At 46.5% G+C, this 17540-nt stretch overlaps 2 protein-coding genes across 3 annotated transcripts in view; one reads left to right on the top strand and one right to left on the bottom strand.

Moving 5' to 3' along the window:
• Nucleotides 1–1419: 1419 nt before the first annotated feature.
• On the bottom strand, nt 1420–14832 carry LOC133135099 (twinfilin-1-like). Of its 2 annotated transcripts, none has more exons than XM_061251872.1 (9): nt 14664–14832; nt 13528–13605; nt 12060–12238; nt 10551–10646; nt 10162–10266; nt 4751–4876; nt 4182–4332; nt 3253–3374; nt 1420–2626 (listed from the first exon to the last, which is right to left on the bottom strand). In XM_061251872.1, the coding sequence occupies exons 1-9, from the start codon at nt 14686–14688 to the stop codon at nt 2462–2464; spliced, it is 1047 nt and encodes a 348-aa protein (XP_061107856.1). In that variant the 5' UTR covers nt 14689–14832; the 3' UTR covers nt 1420–2461. The 2 variants fall into 2 exon arrangements, with proteins under 2 accessions (XP_061107856.1, XP_061107857.1); XM_061251873.1 differs by lacking the exon at nt 14664–14832 and adding an exon at nt 14246–14302.
• A 1797-nt stretch (nt 14833–16629) lies between these two features.
• The window catches only part of tmem117 (transmembrane protein 117), a 53494-nt gene continuing 52583 nt past the window's right edge, over nt 16630–17540 (top strand). Inside the window, exon 1 of the mRNA XM_061250821.1 lies at nt 16630–17026. The gene's annotated coding sequence lies outside the window, so the exon portion shown is untranslated. The remainder of the gene's footprint in view (nt 17027–17540) is intronic.

The following is a 17540-nucleotide window of genomic DNA, read 5'->3' as shown; positions in this document are numbered from 1 at the left end:
ACCTGGATAGAGGGAGAACTGACCAGGATAGAGGGAGAACAGACCAGGATAGAGGGCGAACAGACCAGGATAGAGGGAGAACAGACCAGGATAGAGGGCGAACAGACCAGGATAGAGGGAGAACAGACCAGGATAGAGGGAGAACAGACCAGGATAGAGGGCGAACAGACCAGGATAGAGGGAGAACAGACCAGGATAGAGGGCGAACAGACCAGGATAGAGGGAGAACAGACCAGGATAGAGGGGGAACAGACCAGGATAGAGGGGGAACAGACCAGGATAGAGGGGGAACAGACCAGGATAGAGGGAGAACAGACCAGGATAGAGGGAGAACAGACCAGGATAGAGGGAGAACAGACCAGGATAGAGGGAGAACAGACCAGGATAGAGGGAGAACAGACCAGGATAGAGGGGGAACAGACCTGGATAGAAGGAGAACAGACCAGGATAGAGGGAGAACAGACCAGGATAGAGGGAGAACAGACCAGGATAGAGGGAGAACAGACCAGGATAGAGGGCGAACAGACCAGGATAGAGGGAGAACAGACCAGGATAGAGGGGGAACAGACCAGGATAGAGGGGGAACAGACCAGGATAGAGGGAGAACAGACCAGGATAGAGGGAGAACAGACCAGGATAGAGGGCGAACAGACCAGGATAGAGGGAGAACAGACCAGGATAGAGGGAGAACAGACCAGGATAGAGGGCGAACAGACCAGGATAGAGGGCGAACAGACCAGGATAGAGGGAGAACAGACCAGGATAGAGGGGGAACAGACCAGGATAGAGGGGGAACAGACCAGGATAGAGGGAGAACAGACCAGGATAGAGGGAGAACAGACCAGGATAGAGGGGGAACAGACCTGGATAGAGGGAGAACTGACCAGGATAGAGGGAGAACAGACCAGGATAGAGGGCGAACAGACCAGGATAGAGGGAGAACAGACCAGGATAGAGGGAGAACAGACCAGGATAGAGGGCGAACAGACCAGGATAGAGGGAGAACAGACCAGGATAGAGGGAGAACAGACCAGGATAGAGGGCGAACAGACCAGGATAGAGGGAGAACAGACCAGGATAGAGGGGGAACAGACCAGGATAGAGGGAGAACAGACCAGGATAGAGGGGGAACAGACCAGGATAGAGGGAGAACAGACCAGGATAGAGGGGGAACAGACCAGGATAGAGGGGGAACAGACCAGGATAGAGGGAGAACAGACCTGGATAGAGGGAGAACAGACCAGGATAGAGGGAGAACAGACCTGGATAGAGGGAGAACAGACCAGGATAGAGGGAGAACAGACCAGGATAGAGGGAGAACAGACCAGGATGAAGACCTGCAGATACGTCACAGTACTTATGAAAGTCACGGCAATGAAGCGACACTGACAATCACAACATTACGGTTCAGACCAGAGATTATTTAAATATTTAATTTTATTTACTTATTTAAAACAATTCCTTGGAAAAATAATGGAGACTTACAACATGATCATTTTCACTAATTTAACGACAGGTCAGTTTGACTGAGAAATGTGCTCCCTAGTTCTTCAAACAGTGGTCTGCCAATATCAGGGCTACCCAACCAGAGAGGGCAGCTGCTTTGTTAGGGTTGGAGTGAAAACCAACAGGACGGTAGATCTCCAGGAACTGGGTTGGGCAGCCCTGCTCTAGCTGTTGAATGAGGTGTGCTTTGTTAGGGTTGGAGTGAAAACCAACAGGACGGTAGATCTCCAGGAACTGGGTTGGGCAGCCCTGCTCTAGCTGTTGAATGAGGTGTGCTTTGTTAGGGTTGGAGTGAAAACCAACAGGACGGTAGATCTCCAGGACCTGGTTGGGCAGCCCTGGTCAATATAACATGATCAGACAATCGATGTGTAGCAGAGAAAGAAAGTAATGTTTTAACACAGACCAGAAAACCGATGTACAGCACACGCATAGAAAAATAGATTCTCCACAGGTACCTTAAACCATGGCTGTGAGTCCTTTTCCCGTTATAAAAATCTCCTCTGTAATATTATTGATGCTGAAAGATAAACCTGCTTAAACCCATGCCTGCTCCAAAAACCTGGTCCAAAAATCAGTTTGGTCTCATGTGTAATACACGACAGATAAAGAATGCTTTTCAAATCCATACATCACCTCGGCGGCGTTTCCTCTCCAAAGCCCACCGTCCACTTCACTGCCCGAGCCTCATCCCTATCGCTGAATAAATCACGCTTCTCATCACTAAACACTTCCTCAATACATTCCTGCGTATCTAAACTTCATTTTACTTACAGTACGACAAGCTACAAACGGAATTTCATATCTGAGTTTGAGCCTAGTGATTTTCTTAATTTGTGCATAGTTCAGTCTCGGGGGGAGGGTGGGGGTATTTTAAGGAGAGGGGTTACAGCGGTCCGTAGGAACCCCAGGGTAACTAAGTGGAATGTTCCATTGCAGGCTGGCGGGGGGGGGGTTAATACTCGTCGTCGTTCCCCGGGGGCCGGATCATCCTGCGGCCCCCCCTCTTCCCCGCCGGGCCCTTGGGCTTGGCGAAGGCCTGCTTGTGGGCGTGCTGCTTCGGATGCACCTCCTCGTACAGGAAGTCACCTGTCAGGTCGTCGCCATTTTCGATCTCGATCTGAAGCCGAAAAAACACTCATCACACTCAACACACTCAACACACTCACCACACACACTCACCACACTCACCACACACACTCATCACACTCATCACACTCAACACACTCAACACACTCAACACACTCAACACACTCAACACACACACTCATCACACTCAACACACTCACCACACTCACCACACACACTCATCACACTCATCACACTCAACACACTCAACACACTCAACACACTCAACACACTCAACACACACACTCATCACACTCATCACACTCATCACACTCATCACACTCAAAACACTCAAAACACTCAAAACACTCATGACAGTCCACGGCGAGTCGGGTGGATTACTGCAAGCAGGATAAGCAAACCCCAGAATCTCTTTAGCATGTCTTAGCAGGTCTACTCTCTCAAATAAGGTATCGATTATACATGAAGACTTCAGTGATATTATTATTACACCAATCAGTGGTCTGTATCAGACTAGAAACGAGGCCTAGGCCCACCTAAGCCTGACGTCTTTCTGGCCAGACCTGAGCCAACCTGACAGCAGTGCGACCATCTGAACACTTCCGTTAGGAAGGTTTTTAACATCACTGCACGGAGACATGACGGACAGGCCCTGACCTTCTTGGCGATGTGGATGCGCAGGTGGTTCTCCACCGTGTCGATGAGAGGGTTCCTGCAGCTGGAGTAGAGCATCCTCTCCCGGATGCTGCACTTGTACCCGGGCATGGAGTACATGAAGACTGCGAAAACCAGGAAGTACTTTTAATATTCCAGAGACTTTCAAACTGCACAAGAACCGTCACAGAAGCACAGATGTTCCTTCTTAACATAACAAAACAACACAAGGGCAATGCAACACAAAACACCACACCGCACCACAACACAACACAACATCCAGCCCAACAATGCTCACCATTTTCCTACCACTAAAGTGTACCTAGTGCTTAGTTTCCCGTAAAACTTGACAGTATCTAGCATCGTATCAAGCCTGGTCTTGAAAACCCTCTCTGTTTCACTACAGGGGTTCCCAGAGGTAAAACATCCACCAACGGTCCTGGACATAAGACTCCTATGTTTGATGAGGATTTTTTAGAAGATGTATGGAATGGTTTCTGCACCAAGGGTGGGGGAGACGGACATTCCGATGTTAAGAACACAGAGCTGCATACCTGGTCTGACTAACCCACAGTCTGACTGAAGCGTACTGTCTGAAGTGTCTTTGAGAGCGGAGGGCTTTATTATACAGTGTAAATATATCTCAGCGTAGGAGTCCTGACAGCATGAGTCTATTTAGGCCACACTTTATAAACACAGGACTAAAAATAGATCTAGTGGAGTGGAGCTCACTCACAGTCAAACTCAACTCATGTATAAAGTGTGGGTCACTCACGCATTTAACAAGATTATATTATTTCTCTGTAAACCAGAAGGATTTAGCAGTGAATTGAAGATTAGATTTCTGTATTCATTTGAAGAAGACTCAAGATCAGGAGATTTTAAGCTTAGGAAATAAGCTGAATAAAAGCGGAATAAATAAAGATGTTCACCTGTTGATTCCAGGTAGTCCCCTTCGTGGGAGTGCTTGTACAGGAAGAAGTGGTACCGGGCCGCGTCTTTGGGAATTCTCTTCGGCAAATCTCGGATCTCCGTGGGAGTCGTGTCAGACAGCTTAATGGTCTCGTTCTGAAAGTCTATTTCCTGTCATAAAAATAGTTTTTCATAAATTATTCAAATTTGTCTGACGTTCTCCCATTATTATCACCAAAAATGATAATGAGCATTAGAGAGGTTCCAGACTAAAATTTCAATCACGACTGAAGTTACCACATACATCACCTTCTTTCTATCACATCTTTACCAATTAAAAAAGTCAAAACTTCCAGTGTCAAAACCAGGGCAGAGTTACGATCCATTGTCCAATCAGTAGCCCCCACTCACGCTCCATGGCCAATGAGAGGCATCCACCAATGCTCCATGGCGCATGGACGTAGTTGGACTCACCAGCTGGACGCAGTTGGACTCACCAGCTGGACGTAGTTGGACTCACCAGCTGGACGTAGTTGGACTCACCAGCTGGACGCAGTTGGACTCACCAGCTGGACTCAGTTGGACTCACCAGCTGGACGTAGTTGAGCTGGCGCTCCCTGAACTGCTCCATGGCCTGCAGTGTCTCGCGGGTCATGGGAAAGGCCACGCCCTGCAGGGTGGGCAGCTTTGTGTCCACGCCGATGTCCGTCTGCACCTGCAGACAGACAGACACACATTACAGCTGCACCTGCAGACAGACACACATTACAGCTGCACCTGCAGACAGACACACACATTACAGCTGCACCTGCAGACAGACGCATGTACATTACAGCTATTTAGCAGACGCTTCTATCCAAAGCAACTTACAGCTGATTAGACTAAGCAGGGGACAATCCCGCCTGGAGCAATGTGGCTTTGCTCAAGGGCCCAACAGCTGCACTGATCTTACTGTGGCTACACTGGAGCATGGAACACCAACTTTACCCAGTCAAGCACCTCAGTCACAAGTCTACCAGCTGCCCCCAAACAGACCATATGAACCTGAACACCACATAAAACACAACACAGGGCGTATACACTGAACACTACACAACACAGGGAGTATAGACTGAACACTACACAACACAGGGAGTATAGACTGAACACTACACAACACAGGGAGTATAGACTGAACAATACACAACACAGGGAGTATAGACTGAACACTACACAACACAGGGAGTATAGACTGAACACTACACAACACAGGGAGTATAGACTGAACACTACACAACACAGGGAGTATAGACTGAACACTACACAACACAGGGAGTATAGACTGAACACTACACAACACAGGGAGTATAGACTGAACACTACACAACACAGGGAGTATAGACTGAACACTACACAACACAGGGAGTATAGACTGAACACTACACAACACAGGGAGTATAGACTGAACACTACACAACACAGGGAGTATAGACTGAACACTACACAACACAGGGAGTATAGACTGAACACTACACAACACAGGGAGTATAGACTGAACACTACACAACACAGGGAGTATAGACTGAACACTACACAACACAGGGAGTATAGACTGAACAATACACAACACAGGGAGTATAGACTGAACACTACACAACACAGGGAGTATAGACTGAACACTACACAACACAGGGAGTATAGACTGAACACTACACAACACAGGGAGTATAGACTGAACACTACACAACACAGGGAGTATAGACTGAACACTACACAACACAGGGAGTATAGACTGAACACTACACAACAAAGGGAGTATAGACTGAACACTACACAACACAGGGAGTATAGACTGAACACTACACAACACAGGGAGTATAGACTGAACACTACACAACACAGGGAGTACAGACTGAACACTACACAACAAAGGGAGTATAGACTGAACACTACACAACACAGGGAGTATAGACTGAACACTACACAACACAGGGGTATACATAGTGTCTGCTGGCGTTTTATGGTGACTAAATGCTGACTGATTGGCTAGAGTCCTCGCACCTTGTTTCCAAGGCCTTCATTGGCTGTGGACTGAGTGGGAAAATTAAAATAAACCGGCAGACACCGCGGCCCTCCAGGAACTGAGTTTAACGTCCCTGGTCTACGAGAAGAACTCATGACCAGATCGCAGAATCTGTGTCCCAGTGTCATGGTGGAGTGTTCAGAGATTACGGTAACATGCACATTTTAAAAGAGCACCAACACACTTTAAAAACAGGTAGGTGGTACAAAAGCATCACATATGAGGTTTGTAATATTCTAAGTCATTGCATTGCCTGTTGAGCATACAAAAAAGCTGCCTTGTGTAAAGTGCAGAGAGTTTTGTGCATGTTCAGTACATTAATGGAATAACATGCAATAACCTTTTTTCATATTAATCCTGTGAGCTACCCATAATCCACCACTGGTATAAAAGTGTGGGGGGGGAGGGTAGGTTTAGGGGAATAAGTTCATAAATGATCATAAATGCCTCCTGTTAGGAGAGGATAGACTGAAGGTCTCTGAAGGTCTGAAACGATCCTCCAGAGTCAGACGCGGAGAACAGGGCCGGTGCCATCGCTGCAGTAAACACCCCCTCTTTCCCGCGCAGGAGGATAATGCTTTTATGGGTCTGCTTAGTAAAAGCGCGCTCTCTCAGCAAATGAATGATAAATATTTCAAAGCCTCTTTCCTCCCCCGAACCACATCCAGATTAATGCTGCATTATCTCCGCCCCACAGCTGTCGATGCAGGATTGAAACCACAGTTTCCTGTGTTTCTTTTTTCTCTTCACTTCTTCCCTTTATCGGTGTACAGGCAGGCTGTCTGTGGTTAGCATTAGATTTAGCATGTCTTTTTATGGATCAGGTGAATGAAAAGGCTCACTGATGTCAACCGGCAGCACACACACACACACACACACACACACACACACACACACATACACACGGCCATTACGGACAGCTGGCTCTGTTCTGAAAGGACACGCAGGAGTTTCATCTGATGCCAGCCTTTGTGTTTTAACTACATAAAAGAACAACAGAGCAACTTAGACATAGATGCCTGGCCGCCATTTTGGGACAGCTGTGGTCACCGTTCCACCCGCCAGGCCAGCTGTGCCAAAGCTAACGCAGGACGTCCAGGGAGGTGGAAACACTTGTCTTTATTCTTCAAATTAAATCAAAATGTAGAGCGCATTTCTGAAACAATTATCACAACACGTCTTACCAAAAACCCTGGCCTAAACTCGCAAAAGAGCAAGCCAGGGGCAGCAGTGGCAGGGAAAGCCTCCCCCTCATCGCTGAAGAGATGCACTTACACAGGAAAACATACACAGCTGAACTAACAAAATACTGACTTCATCCAGGTAAATACTAACGCAAATGAGCTCAGGTAAATCACTCAAAAGCAGAACCCCCCCGCAACCTCCTGGACATACACAGCTCTAAACACAACGTCAGATTACCAAAGGATTTATTATAGGGAAATTTCCCAAAAATAAACCAGAGATCTGAAACTCTAGAGGGCCACATTGTCTGCAGGTTTAACTCCAGTCCTGGAGGGCCTCAGTGTCTGCAGGTTTAACTCCAGTCCTGGAGGGCCGCAGTGTCTGCAGGTTTAACTCCAGTCCTGGAGGGCCGCAGTGTCTGTAGATTTTTGGGTGTGCCTCAGCACTAAAGAGCTCAGTGAAAGTTACTGATTAGCTAAAGATCACAGGGATGGTTTCAAAGGCCAAACTGCTGAATGAAAGATGTACACAGAAAGTAAGTCACTCAAGGGTATCGAGTTGAGTTTGAGAAGTGGCGAGTTGTGAGTTTGAGAGTTGTGAGTTTGTGAGTTTGTGAGTTGTGAGTTTGTGAGATCTGGTACAACCATGTGCTTATCCCAGAGGGGAGGGGTCTAACAGATTCTACAGGAAGAGTCACCTCTGACTACTCGCCAAACTGCCACTGTGACCTTGCAGCTAACACCTGCAGAATCAATATGCTGTATTGAATATGCCAGTCATTCATCATCCATATTTATTTATTTATTTATTCATTCATTTTATAGGAGCCCATTCAGTCTGGCTGATTCGGATGACCAATAGAGGTTACATACTATTCCTGTGTGTGTGTGTGTGTGTGTGTGTGTGTGTGTGTGTGTGTGTGTGTGTGAGCACCCGTGTGTGTGTGTGTGTGTGCGTGCGTTCATGCATGCATGCATGTGTGTGTGCATGCGTGCGTGCATGCATGCATGTGTGAGTGTGAGTGAGTGAGTGTGTGTGTGTGCGTGCGTGCGTTCATGCATGCATGTGAGTGTGTGTGTGTGTGTGTGTGAGAGCACCCGTGTGTGTGTGTGTGTGTGTGTGTGTGTGTGTGTGTGTGTGAGCACCGGTGTGTGTGTGTGTGTGTGTGAGTGTATGTGTGTGTGTGTGTGTGTGTGAGAGCACCCGTGTGTGTGTGTGTGTGTGTGTGCGTGCGTGCGTGCATGCGTGTGTGAGTGTGAGTGTGAGTGTGTGTGTAGTGGCATTTCACCCTAAAGCAGCAGTGTGCACCAGGCTGTCAGGTGTTGTTACTGCAGTGGAATCTCATTTGCAGGTTGCCCTTGTTGTTCCCTCCGGTCCCAAGACAGGTTTATCCCTGTCACTGTCCCAGTGTTACCGAGGCGACTGTCCCCGTGGCTACCACAGAGCCCACAGTGATGGAGATCTGCACACAGATAATGCTGACACAGCACTTTCTTACAGCTGAAAGTTACATTCTGCCCAGAGAAGCTTGATGAACACATCGATACTTCCCCTGTCTTCACTTCTGATTGAATTACACTCCTCCTGGAAATTCTTCTACCAGTTTACTGCCAAAGAACCATTTAAAAGCTGATATTTTTAGCCATTTCCTGAAACAGTGTGAACAAAGCCAACTACAGTATATATAAAGAATGAGTTTCAGCACTCAAATTATGCGCATGTTATGAGTGTGTGTGTGTGTATGTGTGTGTGTGTGCATGCGTGTCTGTTTCTGTGAGTATGTGAGTGTATGTACCTGTGTGCATGTGCGTGAGTTTTTGCTTCCTTGTGTGCGTGTGTGTGTGTGTCTAGTGTATGTAGTGTGAGTATGTGTGTGTGTCTGTACATGTGTGAGTGTGTGCGTGTGTGTGAGTGTGTGTGTGTGTGTGTGTGTGCATGTTGTGTGTGCGTGTGTGTGAGTGTGAGTGCGTGTGCATGTGTGTGTGTGTGTGTGTGCATGTGTGAGTGTGTGTTAGTGTGTGTGCGAGTGTAAGTGTGTGTGAGTGTGTGTGAGTGTGTGCCTGTGTGTGTGAGTGAGTGAGTGAGTGAGTGAGTGAGTGAGTGAGTGAGTGAGTGAGTGAGTGAGTGAGTGTGTGTGTGTGTGTGTGTGTGTGTGCATGTGTGTGTGTGTGTGTGTGCGTGTGTGTGAGTGCATGTGTGTGCATGTATGTGTGTGCATGTGTGTGTGTGTGAGTGTGTGTAGGCTGTGTACGTGTCTTCCCCAGCTTATCTACAAACAATCATCAGACCCTACACCCCTGCCAGACCTCTTCGTTCAGCCTCCACAGGCCGCTTGGCACCTCCCCCTCTCCGAACCTCCACCTCACGCTCACGACTACTGTCTGTTTTGGCTCCATGGTGGTGGAACGAACTCCCCGTTGAGGTCAGAACTGAAGAATCTCTCCCCACCTTCAAGCGCAAGCTGAAGACGCACCTCTTCAAGCAGCACCTCCCTGTGAACCTTAATTGTTGTCTCTGTGACTTGCTTTGTGTATCGGTATTTTTAGTTGGCTAGGTAAGCAGTGTTTGGATAGTGAACTTTGGTCACTTTTGCTCTGTTGTTTGTTTCTTTGTTCAAAAAACTTCCCTCTAGGGTCTTTCAGCGAACTTATCCCTGGTTATGGGTATGCACTTTGTTGTACATCGCTCTGGATAAGAGCGTCTGCCAAATGCCAATAATGTAATGCAATGTAATGTAATGTACGCAGGGCTACCTCGTTGAGTTTGATTTGTCTCAGTTCCTGCTCCGCTGCAGTGAGGGGAAGAGGTGCAGCCTGGGAGGTGAGGTACTTCCTGTAGCCGCTCAGAGACACGTCGTCCTGGAGGAAGAAGCAATGCATGATGGGATGTGTATGCTACAGATCTCACCCCAGAAAGGACAGCATTCCCACCCAGCATAGAGAGACACAGGTAAAACGCAAGTTTGACGTGACTTCTATCTTGGGTGGACATCCTGTCTGTGTGTGTATCAATGTGTAAAAGTTAATCACTAACTAATTAACTACGTGTCCAAGTTTAATTGCACAGTTCCGCAGTTGAACAGCCTGAACACAGCCAAACTGGGCAAGCTCGAGAATGAAGTCCAGTGTAAAACTGCACCTACCTTCACTGTGCCGAAGATCTCATCTTTAATGTGCCCTCCTCCAAACTCCTTCTTCAGGGTGGCTCGTGTAGCAGCATATAACATTTTCTGTCGCACCTGTTGGCCATAAAAAACATAACTGTATAACGCATTTATAAATACACATTTTAAAAACATAACTGTATAATGCATTTATGAATACACTTATTAAGGGACACTAAGAATGACAAGATACTCCAGCAGGAACAGAAAGGAACTGTCAGTCCTGCTCTTTAGTTAATTAGCTGTATATTTGCCACAGAGCTCTCAGAGTTGAGATATATAAATGATCTCTATTCTCTGTCCCCTGCTTCTCATTTTGATAAGAGCGTCCCCAAAGCGCTGAATGGATACGGAGAATCGCACAGCTGCCAGAAGGCAGCACCCCACTGTCTGCCCTGCCTGGCTCTTGGCACTGAATGGCTCCCCTGATTGCGGCCGGGCTGGAGAATCCTGTTTGTTTGTTCAGCTGCTCATTTAATACCTGAACAGGAAGAGCAGCCTACCGCGGAGAAAAGGGAGTGTGCTCGTTACTGTATCAGAGAGATATTGTTTTCATTTCGACTTCACGCCAGTGACACTGGAGAATGATAATCACTTCAGATATTCGGCTGACTCATATCAGAGACTTGGAATGGAAGTCGTGTACTTCCTGTTGTCTCCGACTGGCACACACTGCCCTGTGTATCAAAACTGAATGGTCAATACGCAGCTGCACCATTCAAACAGAGAGAGGCAACACACACACACACACACACACCCACACAGATAGACACACACACACACACACACACACACACACACACCCACACACACACACACACACACACACACACACACACACACACACACACACACACACACACACACCCACACAGATAGACACACACACACACCCACACACACACACACACACAGGGAAAGGTCTTTTGATATTTACAAAAGCAGAAAAGCAGGAAAATGTGCTCAGAACAATCATAACTTTTCAATTCCGTGATCAAATGCACAATCACTGCTGCCATGGCCCAGGGCGTGGTCGGGGTCAGGTGGTTATGGGGTCAGGTGGTTATGGGGTCAGGTGGTTATGGGGTCAGGTGGTTATGGGGTCACACTTTATCTCTCCCGAGGGACCCCTACTGGACGTGTATGAAAGGTCTTCCTCCGACTCTGTGCTTTGCACATTTACGCCTTTGTGGTTGTAGACAGCTGGCCTTTCCAGACCAGGGTGGCAACTGGATGTGCACAGCCCCATGTTGGAAGCCAAATTTATTTTTAAAAATGTCCAATTCCCCAAAAAAACTGGGTTTGCTGTGCAATTAAACCATTGCTTTGACAAGCCTGCATTTAGCCAAGTCATTAATTTAGCCAACGAGACTCACTAGCAGTAAAACAGTCGTTAAATCTGAAAGCGGAGAGTTTGTAAGGCTGTAAGACTGAATGACTGACAGACTGGTCCTGTTCAGACCCTGTATCCCACACCACGCCACTCACAGGGGAATGGTCTGGGGACCAGGCCAGGAGGAGCCACTCGTAGCCCTGGTTGTTGGTGGAGTCCAGGCGGTAGAGGAGGTAAGAGGGCTGGTCGTCCTCCAGGACTGGAAGAACGCACGCATCGTACTCCTGGTCCCAGCTCCTCTCTGCGTGTGTGGCTCCCCCCACCACCAGCTGCTCTGTGGAGCCAAGGGTCAAGGGTCGGAGGTCACCGCCAGCACACAGAGCTCAGGACCAAACACCAACACATCAAACCATCCTTTTACAAATATATAAATAATGTGTTACTTCACTGATGCTTTCATCCAAAGCAATTTACAGTTGGTTGGACTAGGCATGGGACAATCCGCCCTGGAGCAATGTGGGGTTAAGGCGACAATGATCTTATTGTGGCTACACCGGGGTAGGGAAAATGGGGAGGGAACTGCACTGAGTTGAGACTCAAGAGCAGGGATCAGCAGCCCCGCAGGTTTTCCACCCTCGCTTTACCTGGGAGTCAGGTGTGAAGACGCACTAATTACCCAGGAGAAGAGAAAGCCAGGGCTGAATTTAGATTTGACCCTGGGACGCAGAAGGTTGGTGGTTCAATTCCCAGTGTACCACAGTATAGCTGTTGGGCCCTTGAGCAAGGCCCTTAGCCCCACATTGCTCCAGGGGGGATTGTCCCCTGCTTAGTCTAATCAAGTGTAAGTCACTTTGGATAAAAGCATCAGATAAATAATCAGCTGTAATTCGAATGTAATTCTCGAGTTCGATTCCGAGGTCGACACTGCTGTTGTACCCCTGAGCTGAAGGTACATCACCTGAATCACCTCAGTAAATATCCAGCTGCACAAGTTGCTCAAAGCTAAATAAAGCAAGCTGTGTAGTTCACTGAATAAGAACCTCTGATAAACGAAAAACTGTAGAATTATTATCCTGAGGCTCAGGACCTCTCTTAAGATGCTCAGTACATACACACATCATCAAACACTCTTGGTACATTCCATTTTTGGTAGCATACATGATAAATGTTAGAAATGCTAAAATATAATTAAAGAGAGTAGGTAGTATTGCATTTACACTGTGCCTCTTTCCTTGATGCAAATTTTGGAACTGCTCGTTTCCCTCATCAACTCGTAGGCCTACCCTCTCAACAGCCTTTTAATTTGACACAGCTACCGGGCTTTTGGCACAGAACTTCTGCCCATTTAGTCATGTCTAACTTATAATTTTCTACCTCTGCGATGAAAGGGCTTCGGGAAACTTAATCTCGGGTTTAAAACACAAAGCTGAAAAATGACACTCGCAAACACCAAAAGAGAAATCGATCGCTGTTTATCTTCTTCAGGTCAGCAGTACCACTTGGATCGAAAGATCACATAATTTGACACTGTCCTCGACCACAGACCGGCTGAGACTTTTCTCCGGTCGAAACCGGTCCCCTGTGCCTCGACACTTCGGACAGAAACAAAAACAGCTTATTTACCTTTCTCAATAACGATCTTCAGAAGCCGATATTCGCCGTTCCTTGCCCTGGCAAAGATGTCTTTTACCTCGCCGGTAGCTGCGGACACATGACACAGAAGCACACTAACGCAACTGCAAGAACTTCCCCAGGAGTTACCTTTCACGAATTGTCGCGACTCCTTAGCAAATATGGCAGCATTTCAGTGACAGTATATGTTCTTTAACGTTAAAATGGACATTTTTAAATGTTAAACAACTTCATAGCAGTGACATATTCCACTTAAGGCTACACCTCGACATGAAAAATTGCAAAGGTAGCGCGCATCAAACAAAGGGTTATTCACAGAGAATTCAAATGGGTGTGATCAGTGAACGCTTGATGAAAAGTGCTTGGCATTACAACAAAAATGCAGCGAACCAACGCGAAACCGCCAAGTAGCCATACGGCCATTAACGTCCCATAGCATAACGCAGCACTTTTGTATTCCATGACGGAAAAGGGGAAAGTGTTTTGAAGCAACGCACGCATAGTTGGCAGTTTCCACTTTTACAGTAATCCGTCACCTAATATTCGAAGATCAAATTGTACATTTATCGCATTAATTAAAGGGGGAGGAAGCAAGTTCGCTGGTTGGACAGCCAGTCGTCTGCTCATTATTTTTCTACAAAAGTCATAATTCATTCAACCGCTACTGGCACGCTAGGTACAGTTCATAAAGAAAAGATAAAATGCAGACCACGCATACGACTCTAGTTCTTCTTGCAAGCCGAGGCGTTGTCAGACTTTAGTATATCATGCGTAACCTAACTAGGCAATAGCTTTGGATAAGGTGCTGATTTTCATTAGATATCGCACAATAAATCATTGTAATGATGGCGTGCTAGCAAGTTAGGTAACGCGTCCAGTGGAGCGAATTAATTTGCATGACCATATTAGTCCAATAAATCGCTGGCTTTATTTGACAATGAAACCTTCTCCTTATCCGGCAAGCTACGCGCACAGGTTACAGTCGGGACTGATACAACAGGTTTTCCATAAAGGAATTATTTTTTTATCAGTGAACCGATCGAATCAAGATGAAACATCCATCTCACTTAACGGCTCTGCTCATAAAATATGCGGCGCCGTTGACAAGGAAATGTAAAGAAATTTACCTTGTATTCCCGTTTGGTGGGACATTGTAGTTATTTCCCTGGAGTAGACCGGTTTTTAGGAAGCAATAGAACAAGGAAGAAGCAAACCGAACTACAGTAACTTGACCTGGCTCTGGCGTGACGTCATCACGCTGAGAATTCCCAAGTCACGTGTGTGAGAAGCAGGGAGCACGTCCATCACCCATGGTCACGAGCCTGATGTTTTTACTTCTGTCCAGCAACTAAGGCTGGCCTTTTCTTCGTGCTGCTGAATATCTTTTACAATTGTTTATTTATTTCAGAATAAAGTAAACAAAATGATAATGTCATCTATGTAGCATATTCTCCATGTTTTTTTTTGTGTTCATGTTTTGTATTACCTGCCTATTCATGAATTATTATTATTTTTTTGGTTTGTTTCTTTTTGCATTTTTATTGTGTTCCCATTTCCTCACCACAAAACCCTTGGCTGTGTCCCATATCTCTGAAGTTTCATGCACACATTGTTCATACCTATCATAGAGAAATAAAGATAAGGATACAATGAAATCTTACTGAGCATCTGTCTGATTATGTAAAATTCATGATTAAGATAAAGAGATGGAATAACTCACACTGGCTATTCACACCCAGATACACCAGGCCTTCCCAGGAGAGCAACTGTGTGAACAGCAAACTGACAGGGGACAATATTGTGAAGGCAAGAGGGTATTTATCAGTTCTTTCTTAAAGGTTTGATGAGTTTTCACCAACAATACCATGGTCCATGCATAGCCAACCCTGTATAAGAGGGAGAGAGTCAAGATGGAAGCCATTTCTTGGAAGACTGGTCTTTAAATATCACAAGGAGTATGCATCAAATAATTGAAATTATACTGCAGATATGGGGCTGAGGCTTTTGTGGTCCAACCTGAGGCCTGTTTCATGAAGCAGGACTACTGAGTTAGCTGAAAAACTGCACTGAGAAAAACCCAGAACCCTACCAAGTCTGGAACACAAACTGAAGTAAAAACAGCTGTTCCAGGTCTTATTCAACAGTTAGCCAGCTAACACATTAACAACCTTCCCCAACACAGTGATCCCACTTTATGAAATACCCCCCAGAAATGAAGAACACTTTTTTGCATAAATGCACAGTGTTACTGGGACAAGCCAAGCACGGCACTCCTTCAGCACAACAGGGACAGCATCACACAGTGAGAATGCTTCTCATCAGGAGGGCATGTAAGACGGCTTTGCCAACATGGAGTGTAAATAAACAGTGCAAAGTGCACATGGATTCTAGAAGAAACCCTGTTTGAATCAATAATACATATCTGGGTTGTAAATATAGCAATGTACCAGCAGGACAATGACTCAAAACACAGAATGGCACACTGGGTTGATCCTAATACAACTGGAAAGGAGAAACCATCTCCTCTTGTGGTCCTGATAAAGTTCTGATTAGAATCCATGGGCCCGTATCCTCTCCCACAGCTCATTACGCAGGCAAAGCATACAATAACGTGATTAAATAATCGCAGCACAATGCCTCCTACAGAAATTATTAAAAACTATTTTCTGCCTACTTTATTTGGTGGATTTTGCTGAACTGCAGCAATCAGTTTTAAATCACTTGCATTGAATGAAATATTAATTCCAAAAGCAATCATTTTAAATAGTACATTTATTTATAATAAATAATGCATACTGTAAATAGAAACGGGGTAATACATACAGCATCACTGTATCATTGCATTTGTGTTCACTCTCTTGAGGTTATACTGAAAGATTAAGCGACAAACAGATAAACGAATCTTCTGCCAAAGTAAACTAATGCAAGTAGTGATATGCAAGTATCCCTACTTAACCGTACTGAAATACATTAGAGTTTTTATTAAACGAAATCCGCACAGTAATGCAGGGGTTGCAATCGGCTCGCGCAATAGACTAAATAAAGAGATCGGCGCCTGTGGAAAGCCGTGTGTTGTTACAGCGCGGTGATGGTACACGCCTGCCTTGGGGAGCGCATCCATCAGCCAGCCAGCGCTCTCTTCCCCCCCTCTGACAAAGAGCACAGACTCCATGGACCGTGCTGACGAAGCAGCGTCTCGCTGCTCGGCTCCGTGCGCCGCATGGGCAACCAATACATGCCAGGGGATTTGGGGGTGCCTCTGTCTTAACAACAGGTCGCATGGCTAATCCCTCTCATCCCTCTCTGTCCCGGCGCGGCGGGGAGAGGCGTTTCCTCCGCCCCGTGTTATCGGAACGAGGGGCCGCTCGGCTCGACTGTGCGTGATGAGGCAGAAGCCAGAGAACCGGCTACAACCGGGCTTCCAGTCCTGAGAGCGCCGCTTAAAGAGGGGGAAAGGACGGGGTGGCAAGGCGAGAGCAGCGTGGAGCAGGTTAGTGTGCGTGCACGCATTTTGGTTTGTAAACACGCCATATTAAATTGGTGGACGTTTAAATTATGGCAGCCGTAGAAATCCAGTCTGGATCGCCGTGGTGATGGTGGGCAATGCGCTGTTATTGTGGAAGAGGGAGGCGAGGCGATATCATAATGCATATACCGCTCCTAGGAGAGGCAGCGTCGATGCTGGTGTGAGGATAGCGCATGTCATGTGTATCTTTCATGGGCAGTGTGTTTGGTAAATACTTGCGGTACATCCACAGTGCGCCAGCTTCGTTCAAGTCGCAGGAATTTCTGGAATTATATGGGACTGAAAGGAATGCCGAAATGTGTATTTCCTGTAGCGCTTTGTTAGATGACTTCTCTTATTGGCCATTGGACCAGGAGTGCTCCAGTATTTCTTAAGGTGGTCCACGGAAAGAGAGCGCGTGCAAGGGCCATGCTTTATAACGCTCCTGTTTGTTTTGGTATTGAGAGAGTAACCATAACAAAAACGCCTCGATGTTTCC

Source organism: Conger conger, chromosome 8 (assembly GCF_963514075.1).
Source record: "Conger conger chromosome 8, fConCon1.1, whole genome shotgun sequence".
Lineage (NCBI taxonomy): Eukaryota > Metazoa > Chordata > Actinopteri > Anguilliformes > Congridae > Conger > Conger conger.
The sequence above is the reverse complement of the archived record's forward strand: the minus strand, read 5'-3'. Positions and strand labels throughout refer to the sequence as shown.